Genomic DNA, 22,116 nt, shown 5'->3' with positions numbered 1-22,116 from the left:
TGCACGATTATAAAGAAACAATGTTTTTTTTTAATGACAGAGAGAAGCGATGGATTCTAATTTTACGTCGTTTGATGGGTTTCACCGCTCATACATGTTCGGCTCCTTCGCTCTCATTACTGCAAGCAACATCTTAAGGGTTGGGGAGGAGTCAGAGCGGCATTCATCCACCCTAAGCTCCTCTAATGTAATCAGGACACTTACCTGTGAAATTTGTAGACCTTGATCTACTTTTGTTTTCTTTAAAAAATATAAAATCAAAGTTTAGGAGTCTTACTTACAGCGTGAGAATAGAACCTTGGGAGAAATTATGGCCGGCAAAAACTCCTGAAGATAGATTCCTTAGTTGGTTGTCGGACAAGTCCCTACAATCAACAATTACCACAACAAAATTTAACGTTTATGATCCGTAAGATAATATTCTGTATAATAAATAAAAGTGTTTTCCTACATTTTGATATGATTTTAAGTGCTATTTTTTCATCATGGAATGTATCTCCATTGCCTCTCCAAAGTCTAACCTGGCCTTACCCGCACGGGAGCTGTTCACTAATGTAAAATTGTCTGGAGGCCAAGAAGTCATAAGCTGAGAGAGCTTATCCCCCTGACCCATCATATTTTCTTTTAAGTCTATTTAAACTTTCGCGCCAAGGTGGGTGGAAAGTTATTCTTATTGCTAGCTTCCATGTAATGCGGTCAACGATCTTGATATCATATTTCACTGCACTCTCCGGCGTCCAAGTTTTAAACTAGTTTTAAAAACTGTAACCTCTCATTCTCGAAAAAAAAAAAGTATGAACTGGCTCACCATTTGATTACTTATCTTCAATGATTTATGGGCACACAGATGTATGAATCAACAAAAAATCGTACCTAACTGTAGCTTGAACTAGTTAAGGGACCGTTCCGTTTTATGAGGTAGGGGTGGCTGGTGGGATTTTTTTAACTTTCATTGAAAAGTTCCATGACCCCCTCAGTCGTTTAATCGCGCTCTATCCATTGAGCTAACCTCCCGGTTAGCTCAATGGATAGAGCGCTGGACTGTTGTGCGGGAGGTCGAGGGTTCGAGCCCCGGCCGGACCAACACTCAAGGTCTTAAAATAATTGAGAAGAATATGCTACCTTTCTATAACATCAAGAAATGGTTAGATATTCTAGTCTTCCCGGATAGGGACGAATAAATGGAGGTCCCGTCTCGTACAGGGTTAGGGGTAGGAGACATTAATTTCCCACGCACGAGATTACTATGTGATGGATGTCCTCACCTGGGGTGGGATGGGCGGGTTAGGATTGATTGCAAAGCGCTGTTGATCTGTCATTGTAAATGACGCTCTATAAGTGATTAACTGTTGTTGTTGTTGTTAATTTTTGCCCATGACCCCACCATACAGGTAAATGTTTTCGGTGACCCCTCATATCCCATCTCAAGACATTACTAAAATATTCTACGTGACCCCCCTTTTGCCTTATTCTTTTTAGATGGCCCCCCTTTTAAGGCCGTTGTTTTTTTGGTGACCCCCCAAATCCCACCAGCCCCCCCTACCTTTTAAAAATTGAACGGTCGCTAAAATCGTAAAAATTTAAAGTCAGAAAATCAATGTTTCGGCAATGAGATCGAACCGGTCATCTTTCTGTTCATTTAGCTGTGAGTTATAAGGTGCCGGAAAGAGCTATATAATTGGATGTTTAAGATTTATTTAATGAATTCCTCCAATTCTCAAAATATTTCTACTTTCTATTCACTAATCAATCACCAAGCTATATAAATATTTCGGCACACAGATACGTGAATCGATAAGAAATCGCCGCCGCTCAGACGAGGTCACCATCAGTTTGTCACGGTATTGATGTTTTCATTTTCTCTCAAACCATAGGGGCTCTTGTAAACAGTCATCCGCTATTAATTCTCTACCAAACTGATCATAAAGCGAAAAATTCAAATTGCTGATCAAGAATAGAGGCCAAAATTGATTTTCAGAATTAATTAATCATCAAGATCGAGCGAGTTCGCTTGTTGTATTCTGTAAGATGTGTCATGTTGCACTCGACAGCACAATTGCCACTTAATCAATGACCTGCGAGGCAATTTACATGAATCAAACATTGCAAGATATTCGGTTCGTCCGTCCAAACCTTGTGATGAAACTCAGGCTTCTGGAGTGGAGCTCAGAGGCTACTCTCAGAGGTTACCCTCTCAAAGCTTATGTTTTTATCTACTTGACCAAAACATGTCACCACCTCATTTTAGAACATAGCTAGCAGAGTCGCGCAATCAAATTCATTATACGTAAGCGAGCTCAAAATCCCGATAGTGCACGCTGATAGCGTCAGCAAATCCGACTTCGCCAGAAATTTTTTTTTCGCGCGAGCGGCCATTGCTAGTGCGGGGAAAAATAATACATTTCGCGACAATAATGGATACAAACAGAAACTCGGCCTGCTAGTCCGAAAACGAAGACAATGTTTCGACCTTTTCCCATGGGCTAGAGTTCTTAAATGAGGCAGAAAAAGAGAAAAACAAAGGAAAAGGAGACTCGGCATCAGCGCCGTCACGATTCGCTTCAACTGATATTGTTGTCCGTTTTTCGCGTCGCATTTGATGCACAATTCCACCGGCGATGTTCTAAAACAATTGGTTCATGCTTTCAACTGTGCACTATCGAGTTATGGAGCACGTGGGAAGTTTGGAGAGCACTCAAGAAGCTAGAGTTGCCCTCGGCTATCGCCTCGGGCAACTCTTACGCTTCTTTCGTGCTCTCCAAACTTCCCGCGTGCTCCATAACTCAATAGTGCACGCTAAAGCATGAACCAATTGTTAAATAATAAAGACAAACCGCAGGCCACCGAACATCACACGTCAAATCTCATGACAGAGGCACTAACCAATAAGCTGTTTTTCTAAATAAAAAAGGTCGCACCGCTGGATCGCGCACTAAAAATTAGAGTAACAAAAAATTATCATTGGAATAGGTGTCTGCACGGGGGATAAGTTCCCTCAGTTTATATTCTCTTGCCTGAGGTGGAATAGTTTTGTTCAGTTACTACTTTCTGAATTTGGTAACATCTACAAATCTAATTTAAAGTAAATTCAAATCATGAGACGGACGATGTTCGTTTAATTGGCTGGAATGAAATGAAATTTTAAATCGAGGGAAGTATCTATTAAACACATTACAAAATCAACTCAACGTGCTCCCCTTTAACCTCCGTGTGGTCCTTCATTCAAACATCATAAGCTGAAGAACAAAACCCTCGATTTCAAAAATATCCAAAAATTTAAACGCACTAAGACAGTTTACTAATTTTCAATGATCCAAATGGTATTACTTTTTTTTTCAGAATTATATAACATCTGCTTATCTTATTAGAAATAAAAATTTCAAAACCATGACAAATGATTTTCGCTTAATTGGCTATAGCCTCAATTAAATTTCAAATTCAATTTGAAAAAAGTAAAGTATACCTCATGTGCTTTCCTTTTTTCTTTTACCCTCCCTTCCACCCCCACCCCCCCGAGGTATTTTATGTTAAAATCTAAGGCTGGACAACAAAGCACTCTGTTTGAAAATAGCTTAATCTTGGTTCACTAATTTGAACTGTCCCATAAGCAGCAATGGTTGTCACGCAGTAAACAATTAATATGTAATTTGATTTTTGCGTCATAAGACTGAGATGTTTTTTAATGTTTGCTGCTACTGAGACAAATTCTTAATAGTCTCAATAGTCCCTCACCATCTGGTAATCTCTTAAAAAAGATCGAATTATGTTTGATGAGCTTCATTTCATAACCTCGGTAGAACCCGGGTATTTATAACCTTAAAAATAAATTATGGTCAGTCCGTTAATCTCTCTGGTCACACCACTCTCAGTTAATGTTATGAACTCTTACACTAGTGTGCAAAATAATATGAATTTCCACTAGAGTTAAAAAAATTATTTTAACTTGTACAATGTGACAGAAAAAACGTTAAGCAACTGTTAGCCCTTATTTGCGCTTTGTGAAGCAAGAGACTTTATGAGATGTTATCATGCAGTAAGGGTCACTCATACAAAGATGTCTGCTAGTGGATGTTTGCTCTGTCTAACGTCTGGTATATATTTACTGGTTTTTCACTCTTCCATCCGTGCACGGATGTTGAACGATAAGCTCAAACTGAACGAAGGCAAGACCGAAACCTTCGTTTATGGGACACCACAACAACTGGGAAAAGTGGATAACTGTCAGTACGCATGTTGGTGACCCGAACATCAAACCTGTGCCAGCGTTCAGAGTTAAACTTGATTCCAGACTGTCCATGCCAACACACATCGCAGATGTAAGTAGCTTGTCAGTGACGTATACGATAATCACCACATTAAAAAATAGGCTGAATAGGCTACCGAAGCAGTCTTCTGTATTTATCAATAGTTTCTTGTAACTGAATTGCAGCGCATAAAGAATGCTTGGTCTAGACTGATCTTCAGAGAACAAAAACTCTACCACATAACGTCACTTATTATTAAATTATACGAAACATAATCAAGGTTAAAACAGCTCAAATTTCTTCAACGATTCTTTAAATTATGATTTTTCGGCCCCCTTCTACCAAATATGAAACTCAGAAGTCCTTCTTAATCATACCTGTCTCCAGTCTAAAGCTACCTTAGGTGAACAGTTTTTACTGTTCTGTCCCAAAATCCCACTGACATAGAGTTCAAATACAATCGAAATCTCACCGTTTTTAGACTGGCATTTTTATCATAGTGTTTAGTATTGTACAAATTTTTCTTTAATTATATTTTAGTCTTTGGGGTGACTTAATATTTATATTCCCTTCTCTTCACAGCTTAAGTTGATAGTAATATTTCAATTCTTAAATTGTTACGCGCATTTAAAGATCTCATGTAATTTCCGAAACGTGAATTTATAATGATTATCATCATCAAAAGTTGTCCCACTCTCTTCTGAGTCAAGGGGTAGCTCTGTCAGATATTCTAGAAGTGAGTGTTGCCTTGCACATGTATGAATGCCATCCACCAGAAGAGGAGCAGAACTCCGAAACACAATCGTACAAGGTCAAAAAGATCATTGACATTTTTTCTTCAAATAATGTCAAATTCGCTGGATTGAATGAATTCTGTTGCTTATATTTGTGTTGATCCCGGCACTTGCTACCAAGCGTCCGGAGTGTCCTCCCAAATTTACATGCTATTTAATCCAGTGCGACGGTACCACAGCTTAACTAAACAAAGCAGCTAATTATAAAGAGGGTTTTGTGTTGTTTACAATCAGGCCGTACTTTCGTAGAACAGGCGGGGTATGGGAGTTTTGAAGGGCCAAAGCAGGATAAATTTTGACACCTAACACATGAACATCGCTCAAAGAAGAAATTTTTTTGATATTTGTTTGTTCAAAAAGCCAAACCGAGATAAAAGAGAGGGAAAAGCTCAAAACAAACCCTTTCTTCAAATCTGCTGATGAAGGAACTAGAGTTACGCAATAGATGGAACAGTGGCTGACACTGATAAGATATGGTTTCTTGTTTCGTTTTAAAATTATCAAATTACAACAGCTGACTCGGTCAGTTTTTCTATTGTAAAACATCAACTGAAAGCTCCAGCGCAGACATGTACTATCAATTTGAGTCGTTTGAACGCGGCAATCTGAAAAAACTCTTACAAGTAGAGTAATTGAAAGAAACCATAGCTCGCCTCAGCGCACTGATTGGTTCACATATTTTGTAAGATTTAAGGCATTCGAAGCGGCGACGGCAGATAAGTTACCCAGGTTCTTTTAAAAAACGTTATGTTAAAGAATAACGTCGAGTTAGTCTGTCGTAATTTATATGAATTATAATTCGGATAAAAAGAAACTCTGCTATGACATCTTCATAATGCATAACAAAGTAGATAATTTACAAGATCTTCATACGACATGAATTATAGGCTGTTATTTTTGACGTCATCGAAAGTATCTTTATCTCCCCACTGAAATTTAACGTGGCTTTACTAATTTTCAATGAACCTGAGGTCAAATTGTATTGTTTATTCTGTCTTTTCTGAGGTTGATAAAATCTGCACATGCAAGTAGAAGTAACAATTTGAAAACCGCGAGGCATGGATTTCGATGAATTGGCTGGAATTATCAAATGGACAGAAGTGGTAAACAGCTTGTTAAATAAACTTTAGGGCTATTCTTTGACCCCCGTATGGTTCATTATTTAAACATCTGAAGCTGTTTACGATTTGAAATGGTTAATAAGGATTAATCGTTACTTGCGATCGCCATAAATTTACATGCTATCTTCCCTTTACATTTACCCCATCAATAGTTTTTAACCGTCTTGTTTTCTTTTGAACTGGGAAGATTTTGTTTGTTGAACAGGTCCCTGCAATCAATATGGCACCAGAGCGAAGCGTGAACTCTGCTGCCTAAAATAATGTTTTCCTATATTATGAAAGCATACCATACTTTTTCAAGATACTATGAACGTTTCCTTTCACCTCAAATTCACATTAATGAATATTAAATTAGTTTGTCTTTTCTCTACCCTGGAGATACTGATGCAAAACAAAATCCCTTCATCAATTGGCTAACATTTAAAGTCGCCTGGTTTTCTGAGCAGTGGCACAGTTTTTTAAGAGGGCGAATACTTTAATCAGATGCATTGTTTGACGAAAATTCGACGGAATCACAACTTGAAAGAAATAGAGGACAAATTTCTAGATCATCTTTTGTTAAAATCGTTCCAGCCTCGCTGGTCATATATTCCAACCGTTTAATGAAACTCGAAGTGACCAGGAGTAAGTCGAAACGCAATCACTTAAGGAGCTAAGGGAGTCATTCGGAGTTGGTAAAGGTCGAACAGATGAACAGTAACGTAAATATTAGCTTATGCAGTAAGAATTGCGGTTGCCCTGCAGTTTTTTCAGTAGCGGTTGTCCTAATGCAGGTCTTGGCAGTCTTTTAGTGGTTGCTCTCAAGCGATTTGGGACGTTTTGAGGTATCTTACTTTGAGATCTCATCAGCGGCGTTATAGCGGTTGTCTACCTCCTTAACTATCTATAAACGGTTTCCACTGGTGGTCTTCAAGCGTTCATCAGCGCTTCTATAGCGTTTGTCTCCAGGCCTTCATCATCGCTGTTGAAGCGTTTGCATTCAACCGTACCTGAGCGGTTTATTAGTTTCGAGCGGTCTTACAGCGGCTGCACTTCTAAAGGTTTTTTTTTTTTTTTTTTTAACGGATTTCTTAAAACGGTAATGAGAAATGTGACAATTATATTCAAGCATAGATCAGCGCTGTTGAAACGGATGTACTCAACCGTTTTTTAGTATCGTCTTTATGGTTGTAATTCAAGCGTTCATCAGCATTGTGGTTGTCTTACAGGATTCACGAGGCGTGTTCAAGTATGGTGGAGGTCTCCAAGGGTTCACCACCGGTGATGCAGCGCTTCAACTGTTCCTGAGTGGTTTATTAGTTGTCACCTGCTAGTGGTGTTACAGGAATGCGCCTGTGAGCTGTTTTGTAAAGGATGTCTTTAAATGCTAATCCCTGGAAGTTCTTTTCACTCATTATGGGGAACTTTTGGATGGTTGTATTGCAATTGCTATGATACCGCTGATGAACGGTTTAAGAGTCTGTCCATGAGAGGACCGGGGCAGGCGTGACACATGCCATCTCACAGATTTCTTTCAATCTTTCACAGTTTATGAGGGTCACTAATTCATTCAAGAAGCCAGATTTTATTCAAACTCTCGGCTTATCCCTGACTTATTAGAGTTCCCACATCAAATCCATAAATCAAGCTCGAAAAATGCACTTTTCAACAAATATATCTCACACTAACAAAATGCCATGGATTTTAACCTTACTTTGTCTAATAGTTTTTTGAACCTTAAGAAAGCGATCCCTTAAAGTTGGAATTATTTGATAAATCAGAATATCATTACTGCCAATTTGGAGCAGTTAAATCACCGTACTGGGTAACCAACTATTCCAATAAAGAAATAGAAAATAGGTTTTAGTAATCGCAAATATCTCTTGTAGGGAACATTCTATGTTGTGCAGAACCATATTTCTGAAGTTGTCCTAGCAAAAGAAACTTGCCCTTGCCCTCATTGTACGCTTTTGTTAAGCCTTTATAGGTCATCGAAGTTGACCTTTATAATACCTCTGCGAAAAAGACGAAAGTACCATATTTTCAACGGGTCACTATTCAAACTTTAACATTACAAATTTGAAGAGATTTCTATTTTCGTTAAGAAAAAAAGGGCCATCTACTATAGCAAAAAATTTAAAAGCGGTATTTCATCGTGTTGGGACGTACGAAGTTGCATAATTTTTCATTATTTTACGGAGATGGCGGGGAGCAACACCCATGTAGGCGTATTTTGAACTTGTCGATTTATAGGAGAAAGCGAAGCGCGATAGAGCCTTTTGATAATTTTTGAAAAAGGTTCATCAAAAAGGTCCTTTAGGAAAAATGTAATGAACTAACAGCTAGCTGTCGGCGTATTCTAGATACTTATGGTCAGTGGCTCTTAAGAGTGCAGGGTTGAGAGCTTGGAAAACGTACATTGTGGCGCACATTAGCTCACATCGTTCGCTTGCCGAACAAGCGCAACTGTTTTGTTTTTGTTTTGTTTTTTTTTTTTTTACTGGGAGAGCTTCCAAAATATGTTTCAACGAGTTTTTAAATGGAAAAAATTTGTACTTATTAACTGAGGGTAGGGCCTGACGGGAAAATTTAGGCTTGAGGTCACGTGCGACATCCACACGCCTTAATCAAGTGCCAATTATTTTCCCGTCTGTCCCGCCCAAACTCAGTCAATAAGCATTTTATCATGTGTTCAAATTCCAAAAATCTTGTCTCAAGCAAAATTGGACACGATAGACGGGTGCACTCAGGACAACTACAAAAGCTAGATTTAACATTTTCCCTCAAGGATTTGATGGGGGGACTCTAATACCCCGGGGATAAGCCAGGAGCCTGAACAACTCTGGATTCTTGAATGACTTAGTGACCCTCCTAAACTGTGAAAGTTTGACGGAGAAATCGGTGGGGTGGTACACGTCTGATGAACGCTCTAAGACATCTTCTTGAGCTGATAAACCTTGAACGCAACCGTTGTAACAGTGCTTATGAACGTTTGTAAACCGCTTAACTAGAAAAGTCTCAAAACAACAACTTTCAATTCATCTCACAACAAACGGTTTAAGAGTCTGTCCACGAGATGACCGGGCGAGCGTGACACATGCCATGTCACAGATTTCTTTCAATTTTTCACAGATTCAGTTCGAACTCTCGGCTTATCCTGAATTATTAGAGTTCCCACATCAAATCCCTAGATTTACCTCGAAAAATGCACTTTCAACGAATCTCTCTCACACTAACAAAATGCGATGGATTTTAATCGCATTTTGTCTAATGGTTTTTTTAACCTTTAGAAAACGATCTCTAAAAGTTGGAATAATTTGATATATCAGGATATCATTTCTACTAGTTTCGAGCACTTAAATGTACTGGGTAACCAAGTATTCGAAAAAAAATAGAAAATAGGGTTTTTGCTATTGTAAATATCTCCAATCAGCAACATTGTATGTTGTGCAGAACCATATTTCTGAAGTTGTCCTAGTAAAAGAAACGTGCCCTTGCCCACATTGTATGCTTTTGTTAAGCTCGCAGGCTCAATGGAAAAGTTTTCAAGGCTGGGATGCCAGCTATACAGTGTTTCTTCATATTTTAGAAAGAGTCTTGAGTTTCTAGCACCCTTTCGCCCCTCCCCGCCCACCCCTCACCCCGTACTTTTGAGTTAAGTCTTTGTGGCATTGTTTAAGTCGTTTCCCCCTTTTGTGAATCGCTTCATGTGACTTAAAAGTGTGGCAGTAATATTTGCTGGCTCGGAGATCGCTGAAGTCGCACATGTCTATCTTTTCCCAGACGAAAAGCTTCGTTCACCTCTGATAAATGTACACAAACTTGGCTTGCCGTGACATTCATCCTGTACGCTTGTTGCTTTAAAATCCAGTTATCCTATTTCCCCACCGAGTCTTTCTTAAGATCTGATTTTTTGTCATAATAGCCCGAATTCTTTTTAACCTGGACACTTTGGGACCAAGATAGAGAATCAGAGGAATTCGACTACAAGGATAGAGCTTTAAGGTGATGTAGAATTTGATCTGTAAATAGATATGACACACCCCTTTATGGGCCATCGACGGAAGTTGATCTTTGTATTACCTCTGCGAAAAAAAGGACAATCTGCTATCACACAAAATATGAAAACGGTATTTCATCGCGTTGGGGACGTACAAGGTTGCTGAAGTTGCATAATTTTTCATAATTTAACGGGGGAGGGGAGGGTAACAGCCATGTAGGCGTATTTTGAACTTGTCGATTTATCGAAGAAAACAAAGCGCGATAGAACCTTTCGATAATTTTCAAAAAAAGGTTCTACGAAATTTTGTAACTGTCGGCGGTTTCTCGATATTCATGGTCAATGGCTTTTAAGTCTGGTCGGCTTAGAGTTTGGAAAGCGTACAATGTCGCGCACATTAGCTCACAGTGTGTGCTAACCGGGCAAGGGAAAGCGTTTCTTTTAGCTGGGAGTTCCAGAATACGGTTCTCAATTAGTTCCAACAGATAAAAATTTGTACTTATGAACCGAGTGGGAAGGCCGCACGGGAAAATTTTGGCTTAAGGTCACGCGCGACATCCTCACGCCATGACCGAGTGCCAAGTATTTCCCGTCTGTCCCGCACAAATTCAGTCAAAATGAATTTTATCATATGACTGCTATGTGTAAAAATTCCGAAAATTTTGTTTGGACCAGAATTGAACGCGATAGACGGGTGCACTCAGGACGACTACAAAAGCTAAATTTAGCATTTTATCTCAGGGATTTGATGGGGGGGGGGGGGGTCTCTGATACGCCAGGGATAAGCCAGGAGCCTGAACTACTCGGGATTTTATAATAACTTAGTGACCCTCCTGAACTGTGAAAGTTTGAGAGAAATCTGTGAGATGGCATGTGTCTGAGGAACGCTTTAAGACATCTTTTTGAATACAGCTGATAAACCTTGAACACAACCGTTGTAACAGCGCTGATGAACGTTTGTCTGCACTGAGAAACAACACTGCTAATAAAAAATAGTAATTGAACTGAGGGGAGTGCAGTTTGGGCTGAAAACCGGCTCAGTACTGCATCAATAATATATTTGAATTGATTAAGTCCTGAGCCGGTTTTCCAATAAAAAGCGGAACTGGAAATGCTTTTACATCTTATTTTGTATGCAAAACAGAAATGCGTCAAAAAAATCAGTTAAGCGTAAAGTAATGGGATTTTGAGCAAAAAATGGTGCGATTTGTAAATAAATTGCTCCAACTAGAGCCAATCAGATTACAGGGACCACCAGTGATTTCAAAATGGATGTTACAGTAATAAAAGCAGGAACATATCCACTACAAGAGCACTGATGAACAATTGGATACGATCTCCACAATACCGCTGAAATTAATGGCACAATGCGAAGTCTCTGAGATTAACGGCCGAGCTCCTCGTGTAGAGCTTTTGTCTTAAGATTATTCCTGAATTACAATATGAAATACTGAGTTTAGTGTCAAGCCATTTTGCCAAAGCGTAATTGTATGTTTGCGTTGCTGATAATATGGGGCGCATTGCCAACCGATCCTTGTGTGTCTTTGGTAAACCATATATACAAATGCACTAATCTGGAGCCTGTAGGGCGGACCGTATCTGTAATAGGCTTGGGTAGAATTCTACGAACGATAGACTCTAGTTCTTTCTCTTTCTGTAGAAGAGGGTGATAATATGTTGGTGGTCTGCCTCTACCCGAGGGCCTTTCGAGAGGAACCTCCCGAGATTTACTTGAATCATTAGTGGATGCTTCAGATAACAGTCCTAGATATTCGTACTTGTCTATTACGACCACTCCTGAACCTTTATCTGGTTTCGTGATGACGATGCCGTCGCGTTGTTTTAATTGATCGATGGCAAGCAGAAGTGTCTTGGAAGGTTTCTGTACTTTGCGCTGGATGTAGTTCAGTGCTACGGATCGTAAGGTCGCAGCCGCCAACTCTTTCAAATCATCGTTTCCGAGATGAGCTTCAAGGCTCCAGTAAGTCATCTCAAAGCCCGCTTTCACTTCAATCGATGAGACCCATTGGGGAAAGGCAAATTTCAAGCCTTGACACAAGACCGGTTTCTGGAAGAAAGAGAGATCGTAGGACGATATGTTCTGTATATGCTCATCAACATCCGTTTCTCTGTAGAGTAGCCTTGCAATCTTCTTTGTGTGAGTGCTCATGACCTCATGATAGTGTTTGTTTCTAAGGTTGATCATTCTGCGTAAAATGGAGGCATAACGGAACAAGCTGCAGCCTCGGCAAATCTCGTCGTGAATGGAATTGATCTCGTGCTTGAGAGATGCACTTTGTTTGATCTTTTCTTTGAGCTCTTCTGAGATAACATTCCTTCCGAAGATCTCCGATGACTCCTTCCATTTAGAGTTACTGTTTTTTTTTTTTAATGGCGGTTGTCCTTATGCGGTCCTGGGCAATGTTTTAGGGGTCGCTTTCAAGCGATTTTGAGCGTTTTTGTGGCAAATGAAGTTGAGCTTTCATCATCGGCGTTATAGGCCGGTTGTCTTCTTCCTTAGACTATTTATCAAATGTTTGCCTGTTATTGTCTTCTAACGTTCATCAACGCTTTTATAGCGCTTATCTTAAGGCCTTCATTATCACTGTCGAAGCCCTTGCATCTAACCTTACCTAAGCGGTTTATAAGCTGTTGTCTTCGTGCGGTCTTACAGCGGATACACTTCTGAAGGGTTTTTTTTTTCTTTTAGAGGATTTCCTAAAACAGTGTTGTAACATTGTATTGAAACAGAACCCGTTCTTCAGTATCGTTTTTATGGTTAAAATACAAGCGTTCATCAGTACTGTGATTGTCTTATAGGATTCACCAGGCACGTTGTAGTGGAGGTGTTTAAGCGTTCACCAGCGGTGATGCAGCACCGTGGTACCCATTCTGTACGCTTGTTGCTTTAAAGTCCAATTATCCTAAACTTACTGAGGCTTTCTTGAGATCTGATAACGCAGGGTGTTCCCACAATGCGTTTATCTTCCGGTCACTGTCAAACCTTAGGGAGCGTACTCGAATCAGATTTGATCTTACGGCACAACTTCAATGATTCACAACTCAGCAAACATGTTCGCAATTGCCGTAAAGTCGCCATTAAAAGTCACATGAGGTTATTCATAAGTAAAGGCGAGGAAACAACGGAAACAACGCCAGTAACATGAAGGCTGCAATTTAAAAGTATGGGAGAAGGGGGGAGAGGAGAGGTAAAAGAGTGCTAGTCACGTTTAAGAAATTGCAATTCCGTTGCAGAAATTCAAGACTCTTTGCAAAATATGATCATGAAGAGGCACAGCACTGCTGGCATCAAATCTTTTAACACTTGAACTTTTCCTTTGAGTCTATTGGGTGTACAATGTGGGTAAGGGCAAGTTTTTTTTTTCACTGCGACTGCCTCAGAATTACGGTTCTCAACGAGTTCCAACATGGAAAATATGTGTTTGCTGACTGAGTGGGAGGGCTGCACGGGAGAACTTTGGCTTGAGGTTATGTGCGAGATTCGCGCGCTATGATGGCCGAGTGCCAAATATGTTTCCGTCTACCTGGATTAAACTCAGTCAATAAGCATTTTATTATATGACCAATAAGTGTTGAAAATTCCTAAACTTTTGTATCAACCAAAATAGGGCAGGATAGATGGGCGTGCGCAGGACGACCACCAAAGCTAAATTTAGCTTTTTACCCTGGGGATTTGGTGTGGGGAATCTAATACGCCAGGGAAAAGGCCAAGAGCCTGAACTACTCTGGATTCTTGAATAACTTAGTGACCCTCATAAACTGTAAAAGTTTGAAAGAAATCTGTGAGATGGCATTTTTCACGCCTGCTCGGTCCTCGCGTGAACAGACTCTTAAGACACTGACTACAAGAACGCTGATGTACGCTTTAAGACATTCTCAATACAGCTGATAAACCTTGAATGCAACCGTTGTAACAGCGCTGATGAACGCATGTATACAACAGCTAGAATACCGCTGAAAAAACCGAAAACATATGCACTACAAGACCACTGATGAAAGATTGAATGCAACCGCTACAATGCCCCTGATCCCAATGGCACAATGGAAATTCTCTGACACTAACGGGCCGCTGCACTCGTCGAGTAGTGCTTTTTGTATTATTCTAATCAGGATCGACAGTGTTCCATTTTGTTTGAGTCTTTTTTTATCCTACAGTGATCTGACGCGAAACTGATTGTTCTTTGACTACAATATAAAATATTGAGTTAAAAAGGTAACTATGCAATTCGCGCCTGTCGAAATCTCCAGCTTAGCCAGATATCACTTTCACTTTGCTTATTTAGATATGTAAACTTCCAAGCTGCTTTAAGTTCCTCCAGAACTCACAAAGAAGATTCAACTGACACAAATGAAATTCATACTGAATTTTCATTCGAGCCACGAGCACAAATTCTATCTAGAATTGACTATTCAAGAATGAGCCTTTTGTAACTCCTCTTCATGTGTTTTCAACTGATAGGATACATCAAGATGTGATAATTAATTTTTATTTCAGACAAGAAATAAAGAACTCACAGCGCCGCTGTGAGTGCTTTATTTCTTTGCATCTTCGCAAGCATTGATGCCTGCAAACACACTTAGTGGTAGATCCTGTAACTTGTTGTTGGACAGGTCCCTATTGTCAACAAGTCAACAGAACAAAGCGTATTCTTCAGTAGAGATGTTCAGGTAACGGATAATTTGTTAGAAGAGAATATATTCCTTTATCTTGAAAGTGCCCTTAACCGCTTTAAATTCAGCTTATCCTTTTCATGTCCCTACAATTCAAATCAATGAGTGATTGATTATCGGTAGCTGAGTGTACTTCTATTAAATTAACGATTCCATCAGCTGAAAGGGTAAACACTGTGGAGTCCTAAGATGGACTTTTATGAGAATGGTAGGTGAATGACAGTCACTCTCATCTTGAAACACACGCTCAGCACGTCAGTTTCTTGATGTTATATTGCAGTGAGTGTTTCATGTTATATTGTAGTGAGTGTCTCATGTTATATTGCAGTAAGTGTTTCAAGTTCCTGCCGAGCTGAGGTCTTAGAAAATATTCCAAAGAGTGCTTATCCATACGGCTTCGTAAAAGAAGCCGAATATTCTCCGAAAAGTACGTGAATGCATTCTGAAGACGACATCGGAATGTAACTACACGCAAGTTAAATCAATTGAGAACTATTTTGACGAAATAACTCTTCTTTGCGCACATTTTCTAGCCAGTCCACAGTTTTCATTCTGTATTTTTTTAATTGATCCTCCCGTGAAGAAACCATACCTCAAAGAAGCCACAGGGGCCGGCTTAGAAAATACTTGTAACTGACAAAATGATTCTTGAATTAATAACGGCATAAAACATAAGGAAAGACTTTGAATGTGTGGTATGTTCTTCTGAATTCTTCTATCGTACACGACCAAACTTTCATAGTACTCAGAAGGTAAAATCTGTCTCACCCACTCCAGATTGTAAGGGTGATAAAAAATTCAGAGATATAACATCGTAGAATCGGCTTTTCCGTAAATATAACACTTAAGATAAGAATACATCATTAAATATTCACTAGGGGAGAAATAGTAGTAATTTTTGATGTAGCAGAAAAACTTGTAGCTAAAAATTCTATTGTCATACAACTGATTTGCGAGGCTTTAACAGAAATGCAGCAATGTATTCTTGGGTACCAAGATCCTCTTCTTCCCATGGTTTATTCAAACTCTAAAATATTGTCATTTCAGGCCTGGATGCTCAGCGATGACAATTCTCTGTAAGGTCATCATTTTTCATCCATACGCGCCTCGTAACAGTTCTTATATTGCGCTCAAAACTTGGTAAATTTTGCCCATTTTAGAGAGAAATTAGGTCAAATTTTAAGAAATGAGTATTGAATAAGCGTAAAAGGCTTAAGGGTGTGAAAATAAAAACACAATAAAAACAAGTCCCCACATCAAATCCTTGTTGCAAGAGGCTAAGTTTAGCTCGAAAAATGCACTTCCAACAAATCCCTCTCACTCACACTGACAGAATGCCATGGATTTTAATCCTGTTTTGTCTGATGCTTTTTTGAACCTTTAGAAAACGATCCCTTAAAGTGGGAGTAATTTTAATAATTATTTCTGCCAATTTAGAGCAGTAAAAATTAACTGGACTAACGCAAATATCTATGGCCAGTGGCTCTTAAATCTGGTGGGCTAAGAGCTTAGAAAGCGTACAATGTGGTGCACATTAGCTCACATTGTACGCTTGCCGGGTAAGGACATTTTTTTTTTAGTGGGCCAACTTCCAAGTACGGTTTTCAAAGAGTTCCAACAGAAAAAGATTTGTAATTTTTAACTGAGTGGTAGGGCTGGACGGAAAAATTTTGGCTTGAGGTCACGCGCGACATCCTCGCGCCATGACCGAATGCCAAATATTTTCCCGTCTGTGCCGACCAAGCTCAGTCAATAAGCATTTTATCATATGACCATTGCGTGTTCAAAACTCCGTAAGTTTTGTTTCAACCAAAATTGGACACGATAGACGGATACACTGAGGACAACTACAAAAGCTAAATTTAGTATTTTACTCAGGGATTTGATGGAGGGACTCTAACACTCCAGGAATAATCCAGGAGCATGAACTACCCGGGACTCTTGAATGACTTGGTAACCCTCCTAAACTGTGAGGTTTTGAGAGAAATCGGTGAGATGGCATGCGTCTCACCAGACGTTTTGAGACATCTTAAATACAGCTGACAATCCTTGAACACAACCGTTGTAACTGCACTGACGAACGTTTGTCTGCAGCAGCTACAGCACCGCTAAGAAAAGCCGGAACACATCCACTACAAGACCACTGATGAATGATTGAATACACCCGCTACAATCCCACGGAAGCTAGTGGCACAATGCAAATTCTCTGACACTAACGGGCTGCTAAACTCCTCGTGTAGAGCTTATTGTATTATTCTGATCAGGCCAGATAAGCGACACGGAATATCATTCCTAAATTACAGCATGAAACACTGAGTTTGTAAAAGAAATTGTCCTTTCTAAGGATGGTAGGTGAATGACAGTCACTCTCAAACTGAAGCACACGCTCAGGACTTCGGTTTCTTGGTGTTATATTGCAGTGAGTGTTTGAAGTTCCTGCCGAACCGACGTCTGGGAAAATTTTTGATAGAGAGCCTACCCTTACCACCTCGTAAACAAAAGCTTAAAATATTCCGAAAAGTGTGGGTGAATGTCGTCGAAGACGTCATCGTAAAGTTACAATAGGTAGGTTACAATATTTGAGAAGGATTTAGACGAAATAACTATGTTACCTGTGTGCATTTTCTAGCCAGTCTATAGTTTGCATTCTGCAATTTTTTACTGACCTTACCTCAAAGAAGCCTCTGGGGCTTAGAAAATACTTGTCGGAAACTTAGAGATACAACATCGTAGAATCGGCTACTCAATAAAATTCCAGCCCTTAAAACGAAAAGAGGACCTCAACGAAGAAGCACTAAGAGAGAAATCGTATACATTTCGTATGTAACAATGCTGCGCGATTTAGTGGATTTGTTACACTCGTTCGTGAATCACGGACGACTTGAAAATTAGTGTTTCAACGAGGATCAAGATAACTGGTTCGCTGTTCCCAGACTTCTTATTTTCCACAGCTCACGCAAAATAACTGTTGCTCATGGATGAATCGGTGCCCACCACAGGGGATTTCGATTGATATAAAAAAGGAAATGATTTTTATCATGTGGAGGTCTACAATAGACTTTTATAGGATTGTGGGTGGATGACAGTCACTCAGTCATCCTGAAACACACGCTCAAGACCTCAGTTGCTTGATGTAATGTTGCATTGAGTGTGTAAAGCCCCGTCTCCTGTCTGAGGTGTAAGGACATTTTTGAAAGAGAGTTTATCCTTACCATCTCGCAGACAAAAGCTGAAAAATATTTCGAAAAGTAACTGTGTTCAAAACCATGGCACAGATAATTTTTCGTCTACTTGACTGGAATGAAAACGTGTGAAATTTAAAATTGAAAGAAGTAATAAAACGATTTGATCAGAAACGATTTCTTAAAAAGCAAGCAAATTTTAACGACGTTTCGGTGTCATCATAACACCATTCTCAAGGCAAAGTGAATAAATAATGTGAAGATTTGATTTATCTGGTCTCTACAGATTATCATAATAACAAAGGATCACAAATTCTTCCAGTGAATACCTTGGCGCAAATCGAGTCCGTTTGTACGTTTAGGGATTGTTTAAGTTTTGTTATAAAAAGTATCTCCTTAATTAGGCAATCAAATTTGTTAGAACATTTGGTAAGCTCGAGAAATTGTCTTTATCTGCTCCATTGAAGATAAACTCGTTTAAGATGGCAAATTGCCCTCCTATTATTGACGATATGTAGATGACACCTTTACCATCACGCCTGATATAGCATCAGCCGGAATTCTTCTTGACACCCGAAACCACTGCCACCCATCAGCAAAGTTCACTAGGGAGGTGGAATGGAATGCCTTGCTTCCTTTCATCGGTGTTGAATTAAAGAGAGCTTGGGCCGCCTGTGCTCTGTTCATGATAAACCTCACGAACGAAATTGAACAAACGGTATTTTGAAGCACTTTGAAAATTCGAGAATATTATATCCAAGTTGAGGTCAGTATATTTGCATTCCCCTTTACGCTTTTTGAGTCGCTAGGATTTCTAAAACAAAAACGATTTTGTTTTTGTTAATGGTCACGCATTCATAACATGGCGTGATTTTATGTATTTCGATGAGAATTATTAACAAAACCCCACATTCATTCCCCAAAAGTAAACTTTACATATTCTGAAAGATCGTTAACTGAGGTATTGTCAATCTCAATCTTGCGAAATTCCAAACCAAGGCACACGCTCAAAATTATCGTTATTTTTCGCCGTGTTTTATGGAGCACGGGAGAGCCATAACTTCTTCACTTCTCTTGAATACTCAGATAAATCTAATGTTTATGAAATCATGGTGTTCACGCCAAGGCAAGTTGTAAAACAAATTGGACCTATTACAGCTTTTCTAGCGCCGGAGTTTTGACAGGCGAGTCAAGTGATTCATGACTACTTTCACTGACCCTGTTTGTACGTGTTTGGGATCGCCACCTGTTGTGCCTAAGTTGAAAATGGCATCCATCGTGTTTCTCAGGAATTCACAGATATTTCAAGGAAAAAGCTACATAGCATTTATATACTTACTAAAGGCTATCTATATTCAAAAGACCAGTGAATTTGATTTTTTTTTAGCCGGCTTTGCCGAAGATTTGCGATTTTGTTTGATTCTTGCACAGATCTGCTCTTAAAAAGTAACAATATGACGGAAAAACTATTTCGTTTCCGGTGGCTATAATATAAACTTTGTGAAACAAGAGGCTTCATGTGATCTTATTAAGTAGTTGTAGACAGTTAGAAAGCGGTTGCTCCTATTGGATATTCGGCTGCATAGTTAGCCTCGCATCAATTTATCTACTTAAGACTTTTTGTTTTGCTTTTCATGAACCTTAATTTGCAGTAGAGAAGTCTTACTTACAGCTTTAGCTCTCCCTGGTTGGACACCTTAATACCAGCAAACACTCGTGGCGGTAATTGCTGTAACTGGTTGTTTGACAAGTTCCTGAAATCAATAAGTCATTACAACGAAGCGTGAACTTTGCTGTCTGGGACGTACTTTTTTAAAAATACAATGAACGTTTGCGTTTTCCTCACAGTGATGAATAATTAGATAAGTTGCTTTACCCTGAAGATCCAAATGCAAAATAACATCGTTCTCTCAATATGCCAGCATCTCAGACCATCTGCTCTTCTGAGCAGTGGTTCAGATATCAAAGAAGGCGAAGACTTTAATCAGATTAATTGCTTGTCGAGAATTAAAACTCGCAAATTGAGAGAAATGGAACACTCATTTTAACATCATCTCTTAATGTATTCCTTTAACATCACAGTTGATAGGTCCGAATATTTTATTGAAAGGCCAAGTAAGAAGTGAAGGTCCAAAACCAATCAAGCAAATGTTCAACTACGCAGGGGGTCCTGGTATCAATAGCACTATGAGAATTCTCTGACACTAAATAGGATGCTGAGCTCTTCATGTGGAGCGTTTCGTATTATTCTGATCCAGGATCCACGGTTTTCCGTTTAGTTTGAGTCTTTTTAATCCTGTAGTAAGCCGACACAGAATAGTGTTCCTTTATCACGATATGAAATACTAAGTTTTTAGCAATTTGTACTTGTCCAAATTTCTAGCTGAGCCAGCAATTATCTGTTCATTTTTCGTATTCAGATATGTAATAAGACTAAGAGAGAAACCTTCCAGAATCGTTTTAAATTTGCAATATGTAGTTCTCTTTTACATTTAATCTCTTAGGAAGTCTAAAATGCACTTGTTTAGTAGCTTGGATTTTTACGTTGCCATGGTAACCAAATTAGACAAAAATTTTTTCCTCTTATTTACGAGGATTTGATAGAAATACAGTGCTGTGTTCCAAGGTACTGAGGTCCCCCACTTTCCATGATCCTTTGTAGATTTAAAAATGTTGTCTTTTGAGGCCTGGATGCCCACTGATGACAACTTTCAGTAATACAAAATGTTGTACACGGCGGTTTTGTAGTTAAATGAAACGTGTACTCCTCTGTCTCAGGATTTTTCATGAACGGTTTTAAAACGACTTCGTATGCGACGCGCAAAAAGATTTATATTTTTTGTTTTGAAACGATGGCTTGTAAAACACACCGTCTTTTTGTCCAAATTAAAAAACTTGTTAAAGCAGATTGTTGAGTCATTTTATAATAACTCGCAAATCACCTACGATTCAGATGAAAGGAATCAAGGGTTTGACGTCAGCATAATGCATTGCAAAGTTTTTTTTTTTTTATGTTTAAGCAGGACAGCCGGGCCCCGATGAAGGGAGGTGCAATCCCGCCGACCTACATGTCTAATCCCAACCCATTGGTTGGCGTGCAATGCCTTAGGGATGGGGACCACCATAAACGAGGGTCACCAGACGCCAAACTCGCTGGGGAATCGAACCCCACCTCACTTAAAAATTACACACTCACTCCCAGAAATTAAACACACCCGCTCATTACTTAACTAAATATTTTCTTTTGTTTTTCTTTTTATGACTTAACTAATTACTTTAAAAGTGGGAACTTTTTGTCGCAAAAAGCCATAGCAGCCTCGATGTCTTTATCTCTCAACCCGAAAAATCGGGGATCTGAAGTCCACTGGCCGTAGGTTTTACGCTGACTGGGCGGTTTACGATAGTCAACCACAATCTCCCACACGATTGCACGGTGGTCTGCGGAACAGTGAGCCATTTCAGGAACTTCAAGGAGAACCTTAGGGCCACCATTGCAAATATCACTCTTGGGTGGAACCGCTGGCGAGGAGTGTTGGGCCTTCTTAACGGCTCCTTTTGAGACCGGAGATGTCTGGGGTGCAGAACGTTTACGGGAAACGTTGTCGGTCGGTATTTGATCAACCGGTGTGGCAGACGGGTAACGATCGTCGCTGGCATCAGAGGAGTAGTCACACTCTTCAGCCTCTTCTACAACACTGTCCTGAGCAACGGGAGCGGATGCATCAGCTGCCGTAACACTGCCTTGGGCAAGGCAAGGCAAGGGTACATCCATCTCTACACAGGGCTCAACACTCCCTCCGACCTCAGGAGCATCCGCCACAGGCAGAGCACTCACAACCATCTTACAGTCCCTAGCCAAATGCCCCACTCCATGACACCGGAAACATTTGCCCCTAAGGGGACACTCGGTGGACTTATGGCCAACCTTTCGACAGGTCACACACTGAAGGTGTTGCCCCCTATACCAGACCTTGCAGCGAACACCGCGGATGGGAATAAACGGCGGGATAACTTTCTTGACCACCATCTGCACAATACGTGACCCGGTAGAGACCGAAGGCCTACCGGGCCAAACCTGATTGCGCACGGATCTGACAGATCTAT

The 22,116-nt window shown here is 39.8% G+C and overlaps 1 protein-coding gene across 1 annotated transcript in view; it reads right to left on the bottom strand.

Moving 5' to 3' along the window:
* Positions 1 to 277: 277 nt before the first annotated feature.
* The window catches only part of LOC111345017 (uncharacterized), a 31,989-nt gene continuing 10,150 nt past the window's right edge, over positions 278 to 22,116 (bottom strand). The window contains exons 8-9 of the mRNA XM_088747883.1: positions 19,683 to 19,766; positions 278 to 365 (exon numbers count right to left, since the gene is read on the bottom strand). Coding sequence (XP_088604009.1) covers positions 278 to 365; positions 19,683 to 19,766 — 172 coding nt within the window. The remainder of the gene's footprint in view (positions 366 to 19,682; positions 19,767 to 22,116) is intronic.

Source organism: Stylophora pistillata, chromosome 1 (genome assembly GCF_964205215.1).
Source record: "Stylophora pistillata chromosome 1, jaStyPist1.2, whole genome shotgun sequence".
Classification (NCBI taxonomy): Eukaryota; Metazoa; Cnidaria; class Anthozoa; order Scleractinia; family Pocilloporidae; genus Stylophora; species Stylophora pistillata.
The sequence above is the reverse complement of the archived record's forward strand: the minus strand, read 5'-3'. Positions and strand labels throughout refer to the sequence as shown.